This window comes from Pholcus phalangioides, unplaced genomic scaffold, assembly GCF_987345545.1.
Source record: "Pholcus phalangioides strain wild (caught in Gottingen) unplaced genomic scaffold, Ppha-v1.0 ptg000007l_1, whole genome shotgun sequence".
Classification (NCBI taxonomy): Eukaryota; Metazoa; Arthropoda; class Arachnida; order Araneae; family Pholcidae; genus Pholcus; species Pholcus phalangioides.
This window is the reverse complement of record NW_028301600.1, coordinates 3,785,777-3,803,477: the sequence shown is the minus strand read 5'-3', so window position 1 is coordinate 3,803,477 and position 17,701 is coordinate 3,785,777. Positions and strand designations below refer to the sequence as shown.

Genomic DNA, 17,701 nt, shown 5'->3' with positions numbered 1-17,701 from the left:
AGAATAGAGGAAAGGGAGCAGGAAGAAAAAAAAAATTTAGCTGAATTTGTACAAGTAGCACTTGTGCTGAAAGAGGAAGTTTACAAGGCTATAAGATGTATGAAAAAAGGGAAATGCCCAGGTGAAGATGGGATTTCAATAGACATTATTAAAAAAGCAAGAGAAGAATTTGCCAGTATGCTAACTGCTTTGTTCACAAACTGTCTCCCAAAATCGGATGTGCCTGAGGATTGGAATAGCGCAATGATGGTTCTTTACAAAAAGGGGTGAAAATACAAATACAATGCCACAACAGGCAAAACGCCCAACGAGGTGGCTGAGAAAAAGATGGCCATAAAAATATGGATGTCATATATTTCAAAAATACAGCAACCCAATTAAAAATGCAATTAACAAAAATTATAAACAATATATACACGTGATAAATATCATACAATGCCCATATAGAATACTTATGGTTGTTTTATTCTAAAAGACAACCATAAAGAAGTAGAGGTAGTAGTAGAAGTAGAAAAAGAGGATGTCAAGAATTATCGACCAATCAGTCTATTATCAGTAATTTAGAAAATCTTCACCAATATGTGCTGACATATAGGATTAAATCCAAATTGGATGAAACTCAATCAAAAGAATAAGCAGGATTTTGAAGTGGATTTAGTATAATGGATCACATCCAAACAATCAAGGAACTCATAGAGACACACAAGGAACAATTGTTTTTGGTGTTTCAGGCTTTTGACACCTTGTTTGAAAGAACGGCTGTCATAAAATTTTTCACACTAGTCTATTTAAGATGCACATACATACTTTTTGCTTACTGAGGGCACTATTTGCTGTTTGGAACAGCAGCAATTTAAATAGGCTAAATATTTTCTCCAAAAGAGAGTTTTGAATTTTTTTCATACTCAGAAAGAAATTGTTACAAAATGGGAAAAAAATTCGGAAGATTCAACGTGATGTTAGGCGATTCAGCACTCGTTATTTGACAAGATTGGCAATTTGACACTTGTTATTTGGCAATATTGGCAATTTGACACTCGTTATTTGGCGATATTGATGATTTAACACTCATTATTTGGCGATTTAACAATCATTATTATTATAGAAGAGTTGATCCACTTTGTCCAAGAATATTTAGAAGACACCAACGAATAAGGCAAATACACAAAAAATAATAAAAGTCCTAATGCATTTCAACACCAATGGGTGCCGTCTTCAGAGGAAAAATTTAACCACTAGTTTCGCTGACCGAGTTTCCCATTTGGGTTGAATACCAAATCTTCACGCTCGGTTGCTCAGCGGAAGAAGTACGTCTGTTCACTTCAAACGTCGTGGTCAGAATGAAGCTGTGAGCGTGAGTGAGATACTAATGCAGCGTCCTGATTGGACCTTTGCGGAATAGTGCTATCCGATTGGTCCATTCAAATTTTCTTGTAATTCCCGCTCAAAATGAATTTAAGCCATGGTGTTGCGATCGGGGGTGTAGATTTATTATCGTTTACTAGTATGTTTTTGAAGGCCCGAATATATGTGCCTTCGTAGAAATCTAGATCAACTGTGGACATGACTTTGTGAAAAACTCTCGCTTCTTGAAATTTGAATTTGTGGCCTTCTTGCCAACAGTGAGCGGCGATGGTCGATTTTTCACATTCCTGATTCTTAACATAGCAAGCGTATTCATTTAATCTTGCTTTTATGGGTCTCCTTGTCTGTCCTATATAACCAAGAGAGCAATCACCACATGGAATGTAATAAATGCCCCATTGTTTATTCTGCGGTATAGCATCCTTAGGGGGCATGAAACCAAAGTTTTTTATTATTTTTATTATATTATATTTTTATTATTTATTATTTCTTTTATTATTTTTTGTGTATTTGCCTTATTCGTTGGTGTCTTCTAAACATTATTATTATTCTGCAAAGTTGTTAAATTAGCATTCATAATTCTGCGGACTTGCTCTTTTACTCGCGGAATGAAATTTTTTTTCACAAAACATCGGGATTTGACACAATGACAATCGAGTATAGCAATTTCTGCTGTTTGCAGCAGTGATTTTTTTTCTTTTCTTTGAAACGGAAACTGATTCACATTTGCGCTTTAAAGCTGAAAGACCATTGCAAACCATCTTCAGCAGTATAATCACGGTTATTATCTGGGTTTCGCGATGGAAAGGCCGATGAGGGGGGCAGATATTTTAAATAAGGGGCCGCAGTTATTCCAATCCGATTTTCAGGGTCAAAGTTGAGCGCGGGAACTTGCAGGGAAAACTCGGAAATTGATTTTTAAAAAAATCTGCTACCTTCTCTCTAATTTCACAAACTTTTCTGGATTTATGGCAACTCTTTCAGTGAGGTACCAAATGGATTATTGGTTCAACATGCTTGTAGCACTTTAAAAAAACTTTCTTGGGGTGAAGTTGCGAAGGGTAAATAAAAATTAAATATTTTTTGATCGAAAGTTTTCATTCAAATGTAAAAAATATCTCTGTAGTGCTTTACAAAATCTGAAAAGCACACATGATTAGCCTGCGAGTTTTTTCCCAAACAGTGTAATTTACAGTGTAGTCAAACTACTTTCCAACAGAGACCACTATTTTTTCAAGGTCATGAGATAGCATGACTACAGAAGATGGGAGGAGGTGGTGCTGAAAAGTACAGAGGAATAAACACGCTCTTCTTGCAAAGAATCATTTTGCAGCAAGCAGGAACAAAAATTTTTTGGTGTTCTTTTCGAAATTCCAGGCATACTGAGGCAAAGTTTGCTATTTCGGCTATTTGGTGCAGAAAAATTCAAAAATACACTATTGGAGCAGGTGGGGCGCAAGATGCTAATTTTGGCACAGTGCGGCGCAATTGGCGCAGAGTTCCCACCCCTGACTGACTTATGGAGCTGAAACATGGACATTCACAAGCAAGATGATACAAAGGCTATAGACAACACAGAGAAGCATGGAAAGATGTATGCTAGGCATCACAAGGAGAAACAGAAAACGAATCACTTAGATAAGGAACTAAACAAAGGTATATGATTTCATGCAAAGAATTAAATGTCTAAAATGGAAATGGGCAATAAAAACAATTAAAAATGGTACAAAGTCAGATTTCATCAAGGTGGGAAGAAGCGGGCTACTGTAATGACGAATATCAACTCATATATATCCCAGATTTCCATTTAGTAAACCGTCTCGAAAACCTGTTCTGAAACCAAGAATACATTTTTAAAAAAATCTCTCAAACTAGAATGATCTCTTTTCCTCTTCCCTCGATATGATCGCTAATCTTCCACTATTGGTGAATTTTCGCTAGGGAGAGAAAAAATGTGTTTTATTGAAAAAATGAGAAAATAACGAAACATGCTACAGGTTATATAAGTAGGCTTTTCGATTTTCAGCAGGTGCAAACTAAGGGGTTTGGAAAAAGTTCTCCATTGAAAAATCATTTTTACAAAATATCTGGGCATGTCATGCTAAAATAAGAAGCTTTTATGGAGATGAGATGAGATGTTTCATCTTTGCTACTTAAAGTGTTAAGCATGAGGGAAAATATATTAAACGTGAAGATTTCAAGTGTCCGAATAAACATGATCTTTCGCACTCGCTCAGCAGACTATTCATAGTTTTCCTTCAGAAACATGGTAAGAGGAACTTCCAAGAACATAGAAATGGCTACTAAAAATTTTTTTCCCATGAAAAGGAAATAAAAAGACAAAAAATTCATTATAAGTACAGGCAGTGCCGTCATAAAGCATGGGCCCAGGGGCCTCAAGAGAAGAGGGGCCCCACAAAAATGAGATCTGGTTGAAATTTTCTAGAATTAACCAGGTAGGGCCTCAGAAAAATCACTTGGCCTGGGGGCCCATGATGCTCTTAAGACAGACCTGAGTACAGGGCATCCATAATTAAAAGACCCTATTTTAAAGTAGCCTACAGCCAAAACCAGTCATCAGAAAATTGTGAAATTTTGTGGAGGACTTCATGAAGTGATGGGAATTTGTTTAAGAGGGGGGATTAGTTACACATGTCACCACCAGAGGGTGTTTTATTATGAAATGGCACATTTAGGCAAACGTTTACAATTTTAACAATTGTTAAGCACTTTTACAATTGTTACTGCAACAAAACATGTTCCCCCATGATGGCCATCATTTTCAGATACCATGCAAGATGGCATGCTCCACAACTGACCGAAGTGTGTGTGGGGGAAATGTTCAGCACATGGTGTGAAATGCTGGTAAGGGCAGGTCAGGTAAAGTTCTTGACATCACATAAATTTACATGTTTACTACAGATATTCAGAGTGAAATGCCCTCTGGTGGTGACATGTGCAACTAATTTCCCCCCGAAACAAATTCCCATCACTTCATGAAGTCCTTCACAAAATTTCCCACTTTTCTGATGACTGGTTTTGCCTGTAGGCTACTTCAAAATATGATCTTTCAATTATGGATGCCCTGTACATACTATATCACTGAAAAAAATGCCTGCAGATTAAAATTTTCGCTGATAAAATCACCAAAAAAATTATCTATTGCTTGAAAATTCCTAAAATTTGACTGATCATGCAAAAATGCTTGAAATTTGACCAATAGCCTGAAAATGCCCAAAATATGACTTGTCATAAAAATCTGAGCCCTATCAGCTACTATTTGATCAGTCTATTTACTTTCATTTAATTTTTTTTTTATTATGTTTTTTTTATAATATAATACAGTAAAACCTCCTCTAACGGCCATCTTCGTACAACTGTAATCTTCTAACAACGACACATTTTGTTGGAACCAAATGAGCCCATAGATTTAACATTACAAGAAACTTCCAAACGACTTCTGAATAGCGCCCACTTTGGACATGGAGTTGGGAAAAAAATATGCATATTGCTATGAGAAAAATAATTTTGAAGCTGATTCTAGAGGAAGATTTCCCGCTCCCCGAACTTCATGGGGGGGAAAGATTATGTATGCTTTCTTTTCTTTGGTACAAATGCTGGATGGGTATATTGAAGGTAATGGAGAGGATAAAATCTTGAAGAGATAATATAAGAGAGAACAGAAGAGACCGGTTGTCAGCACTCTTAACGACTAGAGGGATATGCAAGTTCACAGCACTCCCTAGTCCAAGGGATGGTTCCATCAAAAAGAAATGACGCTCACAAATAGGAATAGAAATGTAAAGTAATGATGTAATGTTTTGATAGGGATGTGTCAATCTTTTTTTAACAAGAATGTATTTCAGCGCCTATGTCTTCAGCTATTGGATTGCACTCAGTAACTCCCTGGAAAGGTGTAGCTCATAGTTTCCAAAACTTTTTGCTCCATCATGCCTCTTTTTCACCATTTTTTTATTCTCATCGTCCCCAACTGAAGCTAACCCATAGGATCTTATACTAAACCCATAGCTTCTACTGCCCCTCGGATCATTCCATCAGCCCCAGGGGGGCGATATTGCCCAGTTTGGGGAACACTGGTCTAGTTGAGGGTCTAATGTGCACAAAGAACTATTTGAGGTTGCTGGTACATTGTCTTCGTCCATGTCAGTTTTTCTCATTTGTTGTGTTTTACCTAAGCACTTTAGAATGTCATAATAGTGGTGTAGATGGATTAATCAATTATTATAATATTATCAAAATATAATCATATATTTTAATATAATTAATTATATAACTATCGTAATCAGTTACAGAATGAATTGTCATTACACATGCAATGTACGTGCATCGCAAATTTTAGTTTTTTTTCCCAGAAATAAAACTACCTCTCCCAATAACGGCCACATTTTCACGGTCCCGGTAGTGGCCATTGTTGGGAGATTTTGCTGTATTTTTGAATTAATACGTTCACTATAAGTATATTCACATTCCCTGGAAGGATCATACTGATCCCTTATGAATACGTTGGGATCACATTATTTAAAATATAAAAAAACCTACCAGATCCAAACTTGCTATAATCATGTTTTGCATTAGAGGTAGACTTTTCCAGTTGATCAAGTCGCCATGCATCATTTTGAAGATTTTTCTCGTGCTCAGAATTGACAGCACTAACTTCTCTGTCAGTTGCACTTTCTGTAAACAGTGGACATATAAAGAACTGAGCAAACCTGGAAAAATACAACAAATATAATAATTATTTACTATTTTATAACAACCTAACTGATGGCATTCCCATTCATAAAATATGATACTGATACTAACATACATTTGATATAATTCTAGAGACCATTAAATTAAATGTATATTAGTACCACTCTTATTTATATAAAATGGTATTGTTATTGATATCTGAAGAAAAAAAAAGATTCACTATATCAATAGCATTGAGGGTGAAAATAAAACACTAATAGGAAGAATATTGTTATAAATTATGCTAATTTTGTCTCATTTGATTCATCTCAATTAATCAAATGAGAAACCAGTTAATTATTTATGATACATAATTTAAGTTTTTTTTTCAATCTTACTGCCAACTCCCTCACATTTGAATTGACATAACAGCTACATGGCCTTTCTTTTGTCTCACTTTTTTAAATGTATGTTCAATTTTTATTAAAATAATACTTTATAAAATACCCATCAGTCAAAATTATTATATTACCTGTCAAGAGCACCTGCCAAGTGCGCTGGTGAAACATCAAAATAATAGTTAGTATGATCAGAAGCTGTGAAGGCATTGCTGGAGCCTCCATGCTGACTTAGAAACTGAAAAAAAATTACCAAAGAGGAAATAAATTTGTCTATATTGATGTTGCCATCTTTAAATAAAAATGTATCAACTTTATTTCATTCATTATGCAGGGGATTTCAAATCAAATCAAACAAGGTACAACAGAGAGTAACTGGAATTGCTAATTTCATTGGTGCAAATTCAACCTAGCGTCTACAATAGGAAAGTAAACAAAACTTCTTGAAAATATGGTAGTAAACTTGTTAAATCATGCTCTTTTTTTCAGGACTGATGTTTTGAACCTATTTTCTTCAATGTCCTCCTTTTCAAGATTCATTTTTTTTAGTTGTCACTGGTTCCACTTGCCTAAAGAAGCGGGACAAGTGGAACATATGGCAGATTTTGCTTTAAAATCATTCTTAAAAAATTTGTTAATGATCATAAATGAAAGTGTAAAAAAAAGGAAATTAATCATATTATAATGCATTAATGGTTCTTAAACAAATAGTTCTCAGGGAAATTTTATGCTTGCATATCCTTGAAGACCTAGATTAGTCTGTCTGGCAGAGTCTGTAATTTTTTTTTAATTAATAGAACACAACACATGAAAAATGCATTCAAGTGAGAAAAACAGAAAACAAAAAATTACAAACATGACGATGGTACAGACAGTCTATGACCCCAAGGGACTAAGTGTCCTTCCAGAGGGTCAATATGAATTTATTACATGAGTTGTCTTGGTTAAGCAACAGCCCTGTTCTCAACATCATTTGAAAATTTATAGAAAGTTCTTTAAACATGAGTTGGCATAGGCTTTTACGGCTGGCATCTAATTGAGAATAAGTGCGTACCACATTGTTAGGCCATGATCTACTATTTCTTTCTGACATTCCACCTGCAGCTGGGCAGCATCTTCAGAGGTGAGTCTGATACCGGACTCACCTCTTCCAGATTCTTCTCTGAAGATGCCTGCCACAGCTGTGGGCAAAACATTAGTAAGAAATAGCAGACCACGGCTTAACAGCCTGGTAAGTCCTCATTCTCAATTCTTTAGAGTTCTTCATCACCTACTCACCCTGACCTTCGTCTAACAATCAAAGCTTTCAAGGCATTGGTTACAGATGATATAAGTTGAACTGTCTGATCTTAATCATTTTGGTCAGTTATCTCTTGATTTTATGTAACACGATTATTTCTGAATCTGATTTTTCCATTAATATTTCAAGTTCCCTTTACAGTAGTAAATTGTCAATAATAACTGAATTGCTAAATGTAAAAAGGGATCATGTCACATTTTCTAAAGTTTTCAGGAGAGGCAAAAAACGTACATCTTATCCAATAATTTTTTTTTAGTAAAAAATTTAATTGTAGTGTCTGTGGAATGCATTTAATGAAGCCCTGAGTGAGGATTTTAAATTTTTATTACATAAGAATAGCCACGAGAGAGTAAAGTCTGATATGGACATGTGACCCTTTTTTACAATTAAACATTTTAGAGCCCCAATTCTCTAATGAAAAGTCTCAGGAAAACACATAAATAAACAAATGTACGCATTGAAACAAACTTTATTTAGGCTTTTTATACTATACAAACTTTCTATTAGACAGGGATCAAAAGTACTCCTCTTCCGGTTGCCTCTAATGAGTTATTGGTTGGTGCACTAAAAATCTGGTCCCAAAAATCGTTATACTCCATTGGGATGTATTTTTTGTTTTATTCAAGTCATCCCTTTTACTTTGGTTATTGGAAGTTTTGAGGAATAAGCTTTGCTTTGGAGTATTATTAGTGGTACACCAAGTTTTCTTAGTGGGAAGATTCGTGAGCCAATACCATTGACGTATTGCGTACAGTAAACTTTGATGCATTCTGGTTGATCAAATCACATATTGGTCCACTGTGTACAATCTCACATTCTTCTTGATAAGTATTTTTATAGGGCGAAATCCCTATCACGGTAAAAAAGAATGCCCTCTGATGGGGAAATGAAATTTAATTTCCTTAAAACATTCAGACTCTACTAAGAACATCAAAAACCTCATCAATGTGTTATTATTCTGCCCTCCACAGTTGTCCATAAAAAGTTACAAGATCTTTCCATCTTCAGCTCCATCAGTATATTTTTTCAAAAAGAACATAACTTTATTAGGCCCTTTGCCTCCATTTGTTTCGTCATAAACGAAACATTTCATTTTACCATCTCTTAGGTTATGAATACCGAAGGTATTAACACTCAGCTGTCTAAAATAGCAGATATCTTGCACTGGAATCCAAGGTAAGGATATTTATAGTCAATACAGAGACAGAAAATATCACTGTTTTCTTGGCAAAGCTCTTTAGCTCCTATGATTGCATCATAAAATTTTTTGCTCCTTTTCTGTACTAATAATTACAACATAATTGCATAATAAAAACTACTACGTTTTAAACAAAACACAATAAATAACAAATAACAACAAAACAAAAACAATGTAAACGAAGAAAACCTTCTTACGAAGGTAACTCAACAGGAAAACCCTGCTGCCACCTGTTAGCAGTCTTGAGAACTAAATGTAAAAAGGGGTCATGTCCTGGACGCGACACCTTTTTACTTTTAACATCTGTTTTTTCTCAGCATCTAGAGATGAGACTTGACCCATTTTACCGTAAAACAATGCGTTGGTGTCTCTATTACACAAATCCATCAAAACATAAAAATTGAAAAAATGTGACATGACCCCTTTTTACATTTAGCGATTCTATTATGGAACAAAATTTTGCTTGATTTAGAAGTAGAAAAGACCCCTTTTTCTGAGTTCTCCCAGTTTCTTTTGTCACTTTTCAATTTCTTGTGCATGTTTGGTCAATTCCTTAGAGATTGCATTTTCAAAAACAAAAATTAATGTAGGTGCTGCATTACTAAAAGCAACATAAATTTCTAAAATTACATACATTTGTAAAACCGTGATAGCAGTGGTGGATAGAACAAAAAATATAGTAAATAAACTTTGAAATTTTCAATAATTTTATTTGTGAAATTAATTTTTTTTTAATTTGCAAATGAAGTAAAAAAAGTAGGAACATATAATTTTACAAATTTGACTTTTTTTCCATGTTTCATACAATTTTTTATGTATACAAAATTCATTAAAATTTTTTTTTGATTCTTAAAAGCGGTGGTGTTGATTTTATAAAATGGAAATTTTATAATGTGAATTAGTATTGATTTGATTTTGTTTTTAAGAAATAATGAAATTGACTCCAAAAAAACAATATCAGGCTATTTCACACTTTCAGAAATAGTTGAAATGGAAACAGCACACAACAGGTAATAAAGCGATCAAAAAAACTTAACTTCACTAAATTATATATTCTTGTAACGATGCTAAGCTAGACCAGTGGTTCTCAACCGGGGGTCCTAGGATATTCCGGGGGGAACCATGGATGAAAATCTCACAAAAGGGGAGCCACGGCTACTGATAGAAGAAGTTTGTGAAATAACATTTTTTTTAGTCACTCCAACTAAAAGAAAATAATTTTAAACAAAATGCATAGAATATCTTTTTCGTAATTTTTCTGCTATTCAAGTAACATTAACATGAAGAAGGAAATAAAAAAGTGGTTCATGTAATCTCAGTGGTTTTATGACTTGGGGGTGACAGTAGGCCCTGACACAAACTATAGAAGAGGTTTAAGCAAAATGGAGTAACTGTAAAGACAGAAAATTGTATGTTCAAAGACTTTTCATTCAAAGAGGGCTGCCATAAAGAAAGCAGACAAAGATTTGTTGATTGTTCATCGACATCATGTTATAACAAACTCCAAGAGACCAAATCATACATGAAGAATAACCAGGGGCAGCTTAAGCGAAGGTGCGGCAGGTTGTAAGGGGCGGCAGCATAGACTTTAGTTAAGACCCCAAAATTTAACACAGTAAAAATTTACATGACATCATTCTTTTGAGTCAAACCTCGACAACGAAACATTGAGAAAATAGACAGAGCCTCTGACAGTAATACCAGAAACTAGAATGTTAGCTATCGGGGCAGCTCGAGACAAAATCTTTACCCATGCGAGACTTATTTTTTGGGCCTCCTGCCTATTTCCCCCACCCATAGCCCCTATATTCTGCGTCAGGGCCCAAATGCTGCAATTTTTCGCGGGACCCAAGCCAGATTTCCCATGGAGCCATTCTACAGTTAATTTATAGACTGAAAAAAAGAGAAATTATAAGGATTTAGTTTTGTGTGCCCCCTGTTAGCCCTACCCTTTGGAGTCATGTCCCTCCCTCACAATTTATCTAAACAATTCTTAAAAAAATTTTCTCCTTTTTAAAGGAAAATGAAATTTTTTCCTTTTAAAAGGGGGACATATGGTCAAGCACATTTTGCACGGTAAACAATGATGCGCAGCTTTCTTCTGAAAAAAAATCAGGTTTATCTTGAGGTCCCTTCACTGAAGCCCTGTCAGCCTCCTGCTCGGGTCGCCTAGGGGCGGCATATGAGGTTTCACACCCGGGCGGCAGGTAAGCTCGAACTGAGCCTAGGAATAATACCTGCAAAATTTAATTTTTTAAAACTACATTGCTGTATAACTTAAGAAACTGTAATTGCATAAAATTACTGTTGTTTCAATCGCAAGTGTTCATATGCCATTCCTTTCAATTTAACGGGAAAAAACCGTAATTTCAAACATATTTAAAACTGTCTTAACATCATTTGGTTTGCTGATTGGTTTCTATATGCAATCCAAGCAGATAATTTATTGGGACTTCCTCTGAGATTGACACCACACCTTTAAAGTTTTTTAATCGATACTGTAATGCTTCCTATTAATTGGCCTACTGCTGACCTGTAACGTCCCAAATAATTTCAATGCAATTTACCTATCCTGCAAGAACAATGTTGTGGACATTAGAAAAAAATTCTAAAAGGGCGTATGACCACATTTAAAGCGATTTAAATCCATTGATTTGATACTGCGTCTGCTGATTTCTCAGAAAAGCGCAATAAATTCTCACGCAAGTCTTCACTTTGAAATGTCCATAACCCACTCAATGCTTCTTTTTGTATCAATGCTTGTCAACCTAAAATTTATGGTTTTTAGTGTTGATAATACGCATGCAAAAACCAATTCAGAGACACGTTTTCAAAATCTTCAAAAACTGCGTGGATTTGATAGTTGGAAATGATGTCTAAATGCCACAGATTCGGAGAGTCAAAATGAAAATGTCAAATAATTGAAATTGTGCTTCATATCAATGAAATATTTTAATATTGAAAACTACAGGGTGATTATAAAAAAACTATCTCGACATATGGGCCCCTAACTATCATACCATTCACAGAAACTGAATGAAATTTTGGCATAAGGTATTTTGATGTATGCGCTCAAGAATGATATGGAAAATAACAGTGTCACTCTAACAGTTACGGTTACAGTGAGAAAATTTCGAAAATATCAAATGGCAACACCAAGTTTTTTGAATTGTAATGTGATCTCCATTGTGAAAAACCCTAAATAGCGTTCGAACGGCAACTGTAGCATGAAAATCACCGGCGGTAGATAGGCTAAAACTAAGGACAACCAATAAGGACAGAGAAGCAGCATAAAATAAAGCATTTTATTGTGTTTCACAAATTTTCCACATGACCTTGTGGAGGACTAATCAGGCTGGGATCTCAGCCGAAGAAAATGGTGTGACGAATGAAACGAACATTAATGCTCTGGTGCACGGCAAAGTCCTTTTTACTTTTTCCTTGCCTAGCTCCGGGGATTTTCGTGCTACAGGTGCCATTCCAACGCTAGTTAGTGTTTTTCAGTATGGAGATCGCATTCCAATACAAAAAACTTGGTGTTGCCATTTGATATTTTCGAAATTTTCTCACTGCAACCGTAACTATTAGAGTGACACTGTTATTTTCCATATCATTCTTGAGCGCATACCTCAAAATACCTTATGCCAAAATTTCATTCAGTTTCTGTGAATGGTATGATCGTTAGGGGCCCATATGTCGGGATAGTTTTTTTTATAATCACCCCGTATATATTAATATATATTATTTATTATTATATATATAACTCATATTATTATATATATAATATGAGTCATAGTCAAACGTCTCATAAATGTGAAATTTTGTCATAAAACGGAGAGTGAGGTGCGAATTCCCTTGTGCCCAAGTGGAATTTCGAGGCATTTATGCACAACTGAGCCTCTCTTGGCCATTTTTCTTTTTTTCGCCCCACCCTTTCTTCCTTTTGTTTCATTCCTAAATTTATAAAAGTAAAAAGGACTGTTTTCCGATCAAATTGCCGAAGTTCAATTACTTTAGTGCAGAAATGACAGATTTTTTTTGGGGGGGAATACAGTCAAAGCCTATTATAATGAACCCCAAAACATGAATAACGAAACATTTTTGGGACCTAATCTTCGGAAAATGGGGTGGTTCTTTATACACATTAAAATACAGTAAATTGTACGGACTAAAACATTTCTCGGGAAACACGTTGTCGCTGAAAAAATTCTTGGAGAATTCTTGTGAGCAAAAGTATTGCCTGGAATTATCTCCAGAAAAAATATTTCTGCAAAATACACTGTTGACAAAAAATACCCTAGAAAATAAAAAAAATAGCCAAAAGCATTCCTTAGAAAACACGTTCATAGGAAATTAATTGTTATTACAGGCAGGAATAATGTTGTAATAAAGAAATTTCGTTACAAAGGAATTCCAGATTTTTATATTGTTCCTATGTAAACTTATCCAGAAAATTAGTAAAGTTTTCGTTAAAACAATATTTTTTTCTGTTATAATGGTATTCATTAAAACAGGAGTCAATTGTACTTTGCCTCAAACTCTCTTTTTACGTGTATATGCAGGCTGCATGGGTAACAGGGCGTAGGGCACTTTACCGGCGAGCCATTAGTCTTAGAGACATACTTCCAACTAGAAAAAGTATCCAAATCACGTGTCAAAATCAGATATGCCATTTATGTTGTAAGGGGTTGTATAGTTATAAAATTTAAAAAAAAAACCCTTTTTATATTGTCTCCATGTGCCAAAGAACCCAAAGTTGTTGCTCTGTGTCTTTCCCGATGGCAACTAAAATATTTTCATGTTTCTAAGTGCAATATTCACAGAGATATGCAAATTTGAAAAATTTATGAAATTTGGAGAAAAAACAGCGTTAAATGCCAGTAAAATGGTTTCTCCGCATCTAATGCTGTTTTTTCCCAACTTTCTTCAAATATCTCAGTGAATATTGCACTTACAAACGTTGAATTTTTTTGTTGGAGACAGGAAAACAACTTTCCAATTGGGTTTTGGAGCACAGGGTGTCCGTATAAAAAGTTAACATTTTTATTTTGATAATTATGCAACTCCTGGCAACATGAATCCAATATCTGAGTACTGCACATTATTCTGGTACTTTTTCCAACTGGAAGTATGCCTCTAGGACCAATGGTTCACCAGTAAAATGTCATATGCCCCGTTACCTATGCGCCCTGTATATTAAATATAGTACGGGCTGTTATATGAAATATTGTGCTGTGTTTAAGGCAACTCGCACGTTGCTTCGTTTGCCTGCGAGAGAGCGGCCACATTATGAATTAAAAAGCCACTTGAAGGTAGCTGGTAATCCAACGAAATATCAGATTTTCACCGTATGGAAATTGAAGTCAACAAACTGATAATTTTCTTATTTGAAAATCTGATTATTTATATTTTCCGATGGGCTTGAAATCCTGATAATGAATCCATTATTATGTTCACATGAACAGTTTTGTCACTGCATATATGATTTCTCTGGAATAAATGGTTCAAACAAATATTAAAAAAGTTTTCACATATTTTTTTCTTTTTTTTAAATTCAGAGTAGGGCTACAACATGAACCTATGTCCTTGATACATGTATTATTCTTGAAAACAATGTGAAAGGTTGAACTTTTCAATTGTGATTCATTTGTGTGGCGACTCCCTCATTACTACTTTTATCCGCATGAAGAGAATAAAATTAATACAACTGCTTGCTACCACTTTTTGCGATTTTTATCATTATAAGAATGCTTATTTTGGAAGCTACAACTGACATTTACCAATGAAACCATAATTATTTGTACAAAAAAGAACTAATTTGGAAATAATACAAATTTCATCTAGTACAGTAACTTGATGACATTGTGTGTGCTGTCTTCAAGCGCAGAATTTACATTGATTGAAAACAATGCATTCTATTTTTTTACTATATTCTATTATGTTTATTTTGCTTTTCCGTTATTTTCATAAATTAAAAATTAATCAAATTAAATTAAAACATATTTACACTTCAGACAATGTTTGAATAACTATCTTCTAATGGGAAAACGGGGGGAAAGGGGGGGGGGAGTAGAAAATTAGCCATGTTCACAAGGGGGGGGGGGGCACAGGAATGAGAAGTGGTTGAAAGGGAGCATGGCCAAAAAAAAGGTTGAGAACCACTGAGCTAGACCCCTAAGTTTATTTTAACTGAAAAATAAAGAGAGTACAAAAGAAAAATTCTGCCAAGGACCATTCTCAGAATAAAAGGGAATTTTACAAATCATATTGGGTTCCACATATTGAATTATACTACTTACCCGGTGTAACTTACAGCATATATCCCAATAAATGTGTGATCATATTCTCATATTGAGCTTGGGTAATAAGAAAGATTTTTTAGAAACTATGATAGCTGTGGTCTTATAGTCGTACCAGAATCTTGAGCAAACAATAGGGATGTATCATTCTTACACATCTCAGGATATGATACTTTTTTCAAGAAATAGATCTGATAGGAAATGGGGTAGAGTCTTGATATACATGAAATCATGTTTGAAGGCTAGAGAATGTAACGTACAGAGAAGTTATATTGAAACTACACAGGTAGAGTTTGAAAAAGAAAGGTGTCATAAGCTTATTGTAGGGGTTTTTAATAATCCACCAAATGAGACTACAAAAAGACAAACTTCATAATGAAATTTTCTACATGTGTAAGCGTAAAGAGGGTTGTCATATTAGGGGATTTCAATTACCCGGGTATTGATTGGGAGAACCTTTCAGCTAGAGATCAATATAAGAGACTCAATTGGTGCTTGATAATTTTTTGTATCAGCAGCTATCAAAAGCCACTAGGGGTACTTTTATTTTGAATTTAGTTCTCACTAGTTCCAAAATTTAAAGAAATCCAATTTAATTTACATATCTGATGAATAAAACCGCAAGAAATAATGTGTGCAGATACTGTACTGTGTGATTTTAAATGCAGTGTACTTGATCAAAATTTGTGTATCATTCTCATCAAAGTTGTTATATATCAAAGTATAATATTGTATACAGTAGTTTAGAGTTACACAAATGAAAAAAAAAATTGGTTTTGCTTTATTTTCTTGCATGAGTTTATTGATACAAGCTTTGTACCACTGTTGTTTTCTAAAGTCATTCTAAAAGTACTAGACATATCTTTGCAGAACCTCGCACATTTTGGAATAGATCAGAGAATGAAGTCAGACTATCTGACATCATTCTTGTTGGAATCATGTTCTGTTTCATCACTGAATTCATTCTCTCAAAAATGTCATCTTCAGTGACTGCAGTTGATGCTTGGATGTGTAATTTTTTATTTATATCCATTTCTCAAAATCTTTGGCATCCATATCACTGAGAACTATGACTGTGTTACTACTTTGCCTTTCTTCTTGGAAGTTTAGAAAGAGCAAAGGTCTTTATATTTATATCTGTTTTTTATGGTATCCGCGAAGACGTTTTTTCCATGTCATTGCAATGTTTTTTGAAAAACTGGAGATCATTTGTTCATTAGAGAGAGATGATCGGAATGATGAGATATTAATATCCCAGAGGATCCTATTGAAAGTAAAAGATTGCTTATTCAAAGCTTCTGTGATATGGCATACACTGACAGTCACTATAAAGTTGGAAGCTCTATCCACTTTCACTTGAAGAGCAACCTCCTATACTAACTCTGAGAAACTAGTTTTCTTCATTTTCCAGGAAAAACAGCTAACAATTCTGCTGCTTTAAACTTTATTATAATTTTTGGAGTAATTTGTAATTGATTGAGCTCCTTTAAAGCCAGCAATTTCCGAAAAGCTATTATTGAAGAATAATTTTTTTGATAAAAATGAGTTTAATAACAGAAGCTTGTAAACTCCTAGTCCTTTTGAGGGGCACCAACACAAACACTTTGTGACCATTTAAACCTTCTATTATTGCAACGTTTAAATGCATTTCCCGGTTCTTTACCATTTTTACCCCAGTAATCATCGAATGGATGACAATAATGAATGAAACAAGACTATAATTAAACTAAAAACATTTATTCAATTATCTATTAACTATTAGTAAAACATTTTAACAAGCAATTATCACAGTTAACCTTTTCTCTCAAATATTACAACGAGACAATAAAACAGAATAATCTCACCGCCCACAAGACACTTGAAGATGTCTACTTCACTCCTGACACCAGATTCAGACGGGTTTGGTGTCTCGAAACATGCATTGAAACTACAGGTCAGCCATAGTGTAGGAAACTGGAGGAGGACGTCCAAGGGTAGCCAGTCTGGCCACTAACTATTCCACAGGATTATCACATGAAGTCAAGCGATGAGACGGGCGAGGTGCCAAAGGCACACCTTCTCAACTTTAACGCATTGTTCTATCTGAGAGACGATCTGGCTCACACCTCAGCGGGGCGTGGCTCCTTAGTTATGAAGACAAGAAGTTAGTCGGAAGAAGTAGTGAAGTGAAAGGCGATCATGCACATCTCCAACTGGTTTTTATACAGAAGCGATCCCACAATGCTTCATGACAGAACCAATCACAAGATGGAAAGTGCGGTATTGCGCTTGCGTCTAATTTACATAACTTCATGAGAGAAAAGGAAATATTGTAAAAAATATAATATTGAATTTGGCAACTAAATATAACAACGGCAGCCGATCGCGGACACATGATCTCGCCGATTGATCCAGGAAAAAAAAAAGGTAAAACAAATTAAATTATTAAAAATGACTAGAACAAGGACGA

The 17,701-nt window shown here is 34.8% G+C and overlaps 1 protein-coding gene across 7 annotated transcripts in view; it reads right to left on the bottom strand.

The window, feature by feature from the left end:
• The window catches only part of Ide (Insulin degrading metalloproteinase), a 442,696-nt gene that overhangs the window by 324,758 nt on the left and 100,237 nt on the right, over positions 1-17,701 (bottom strand). For all 7 annotated transcript variants that reach the window (XM_089232551.1, XM_089232550.1, XM_089232552.1 and 4 more), the window contains 2 exons: positions 6,590-6,693; positions 5,926-6,095 (listed from right to left, as the gene is read on the bottom strand). In XM_089232551.1, the coding sequence (XP_089088677.1) occupies positions 5,926-6,095; positions 6,590-6,693 (274 nt within the window). The remainder of the gene's footprint in view (positions 1-5,925; positions 6,096-6,589; positions 6,694-17,701) is intronic.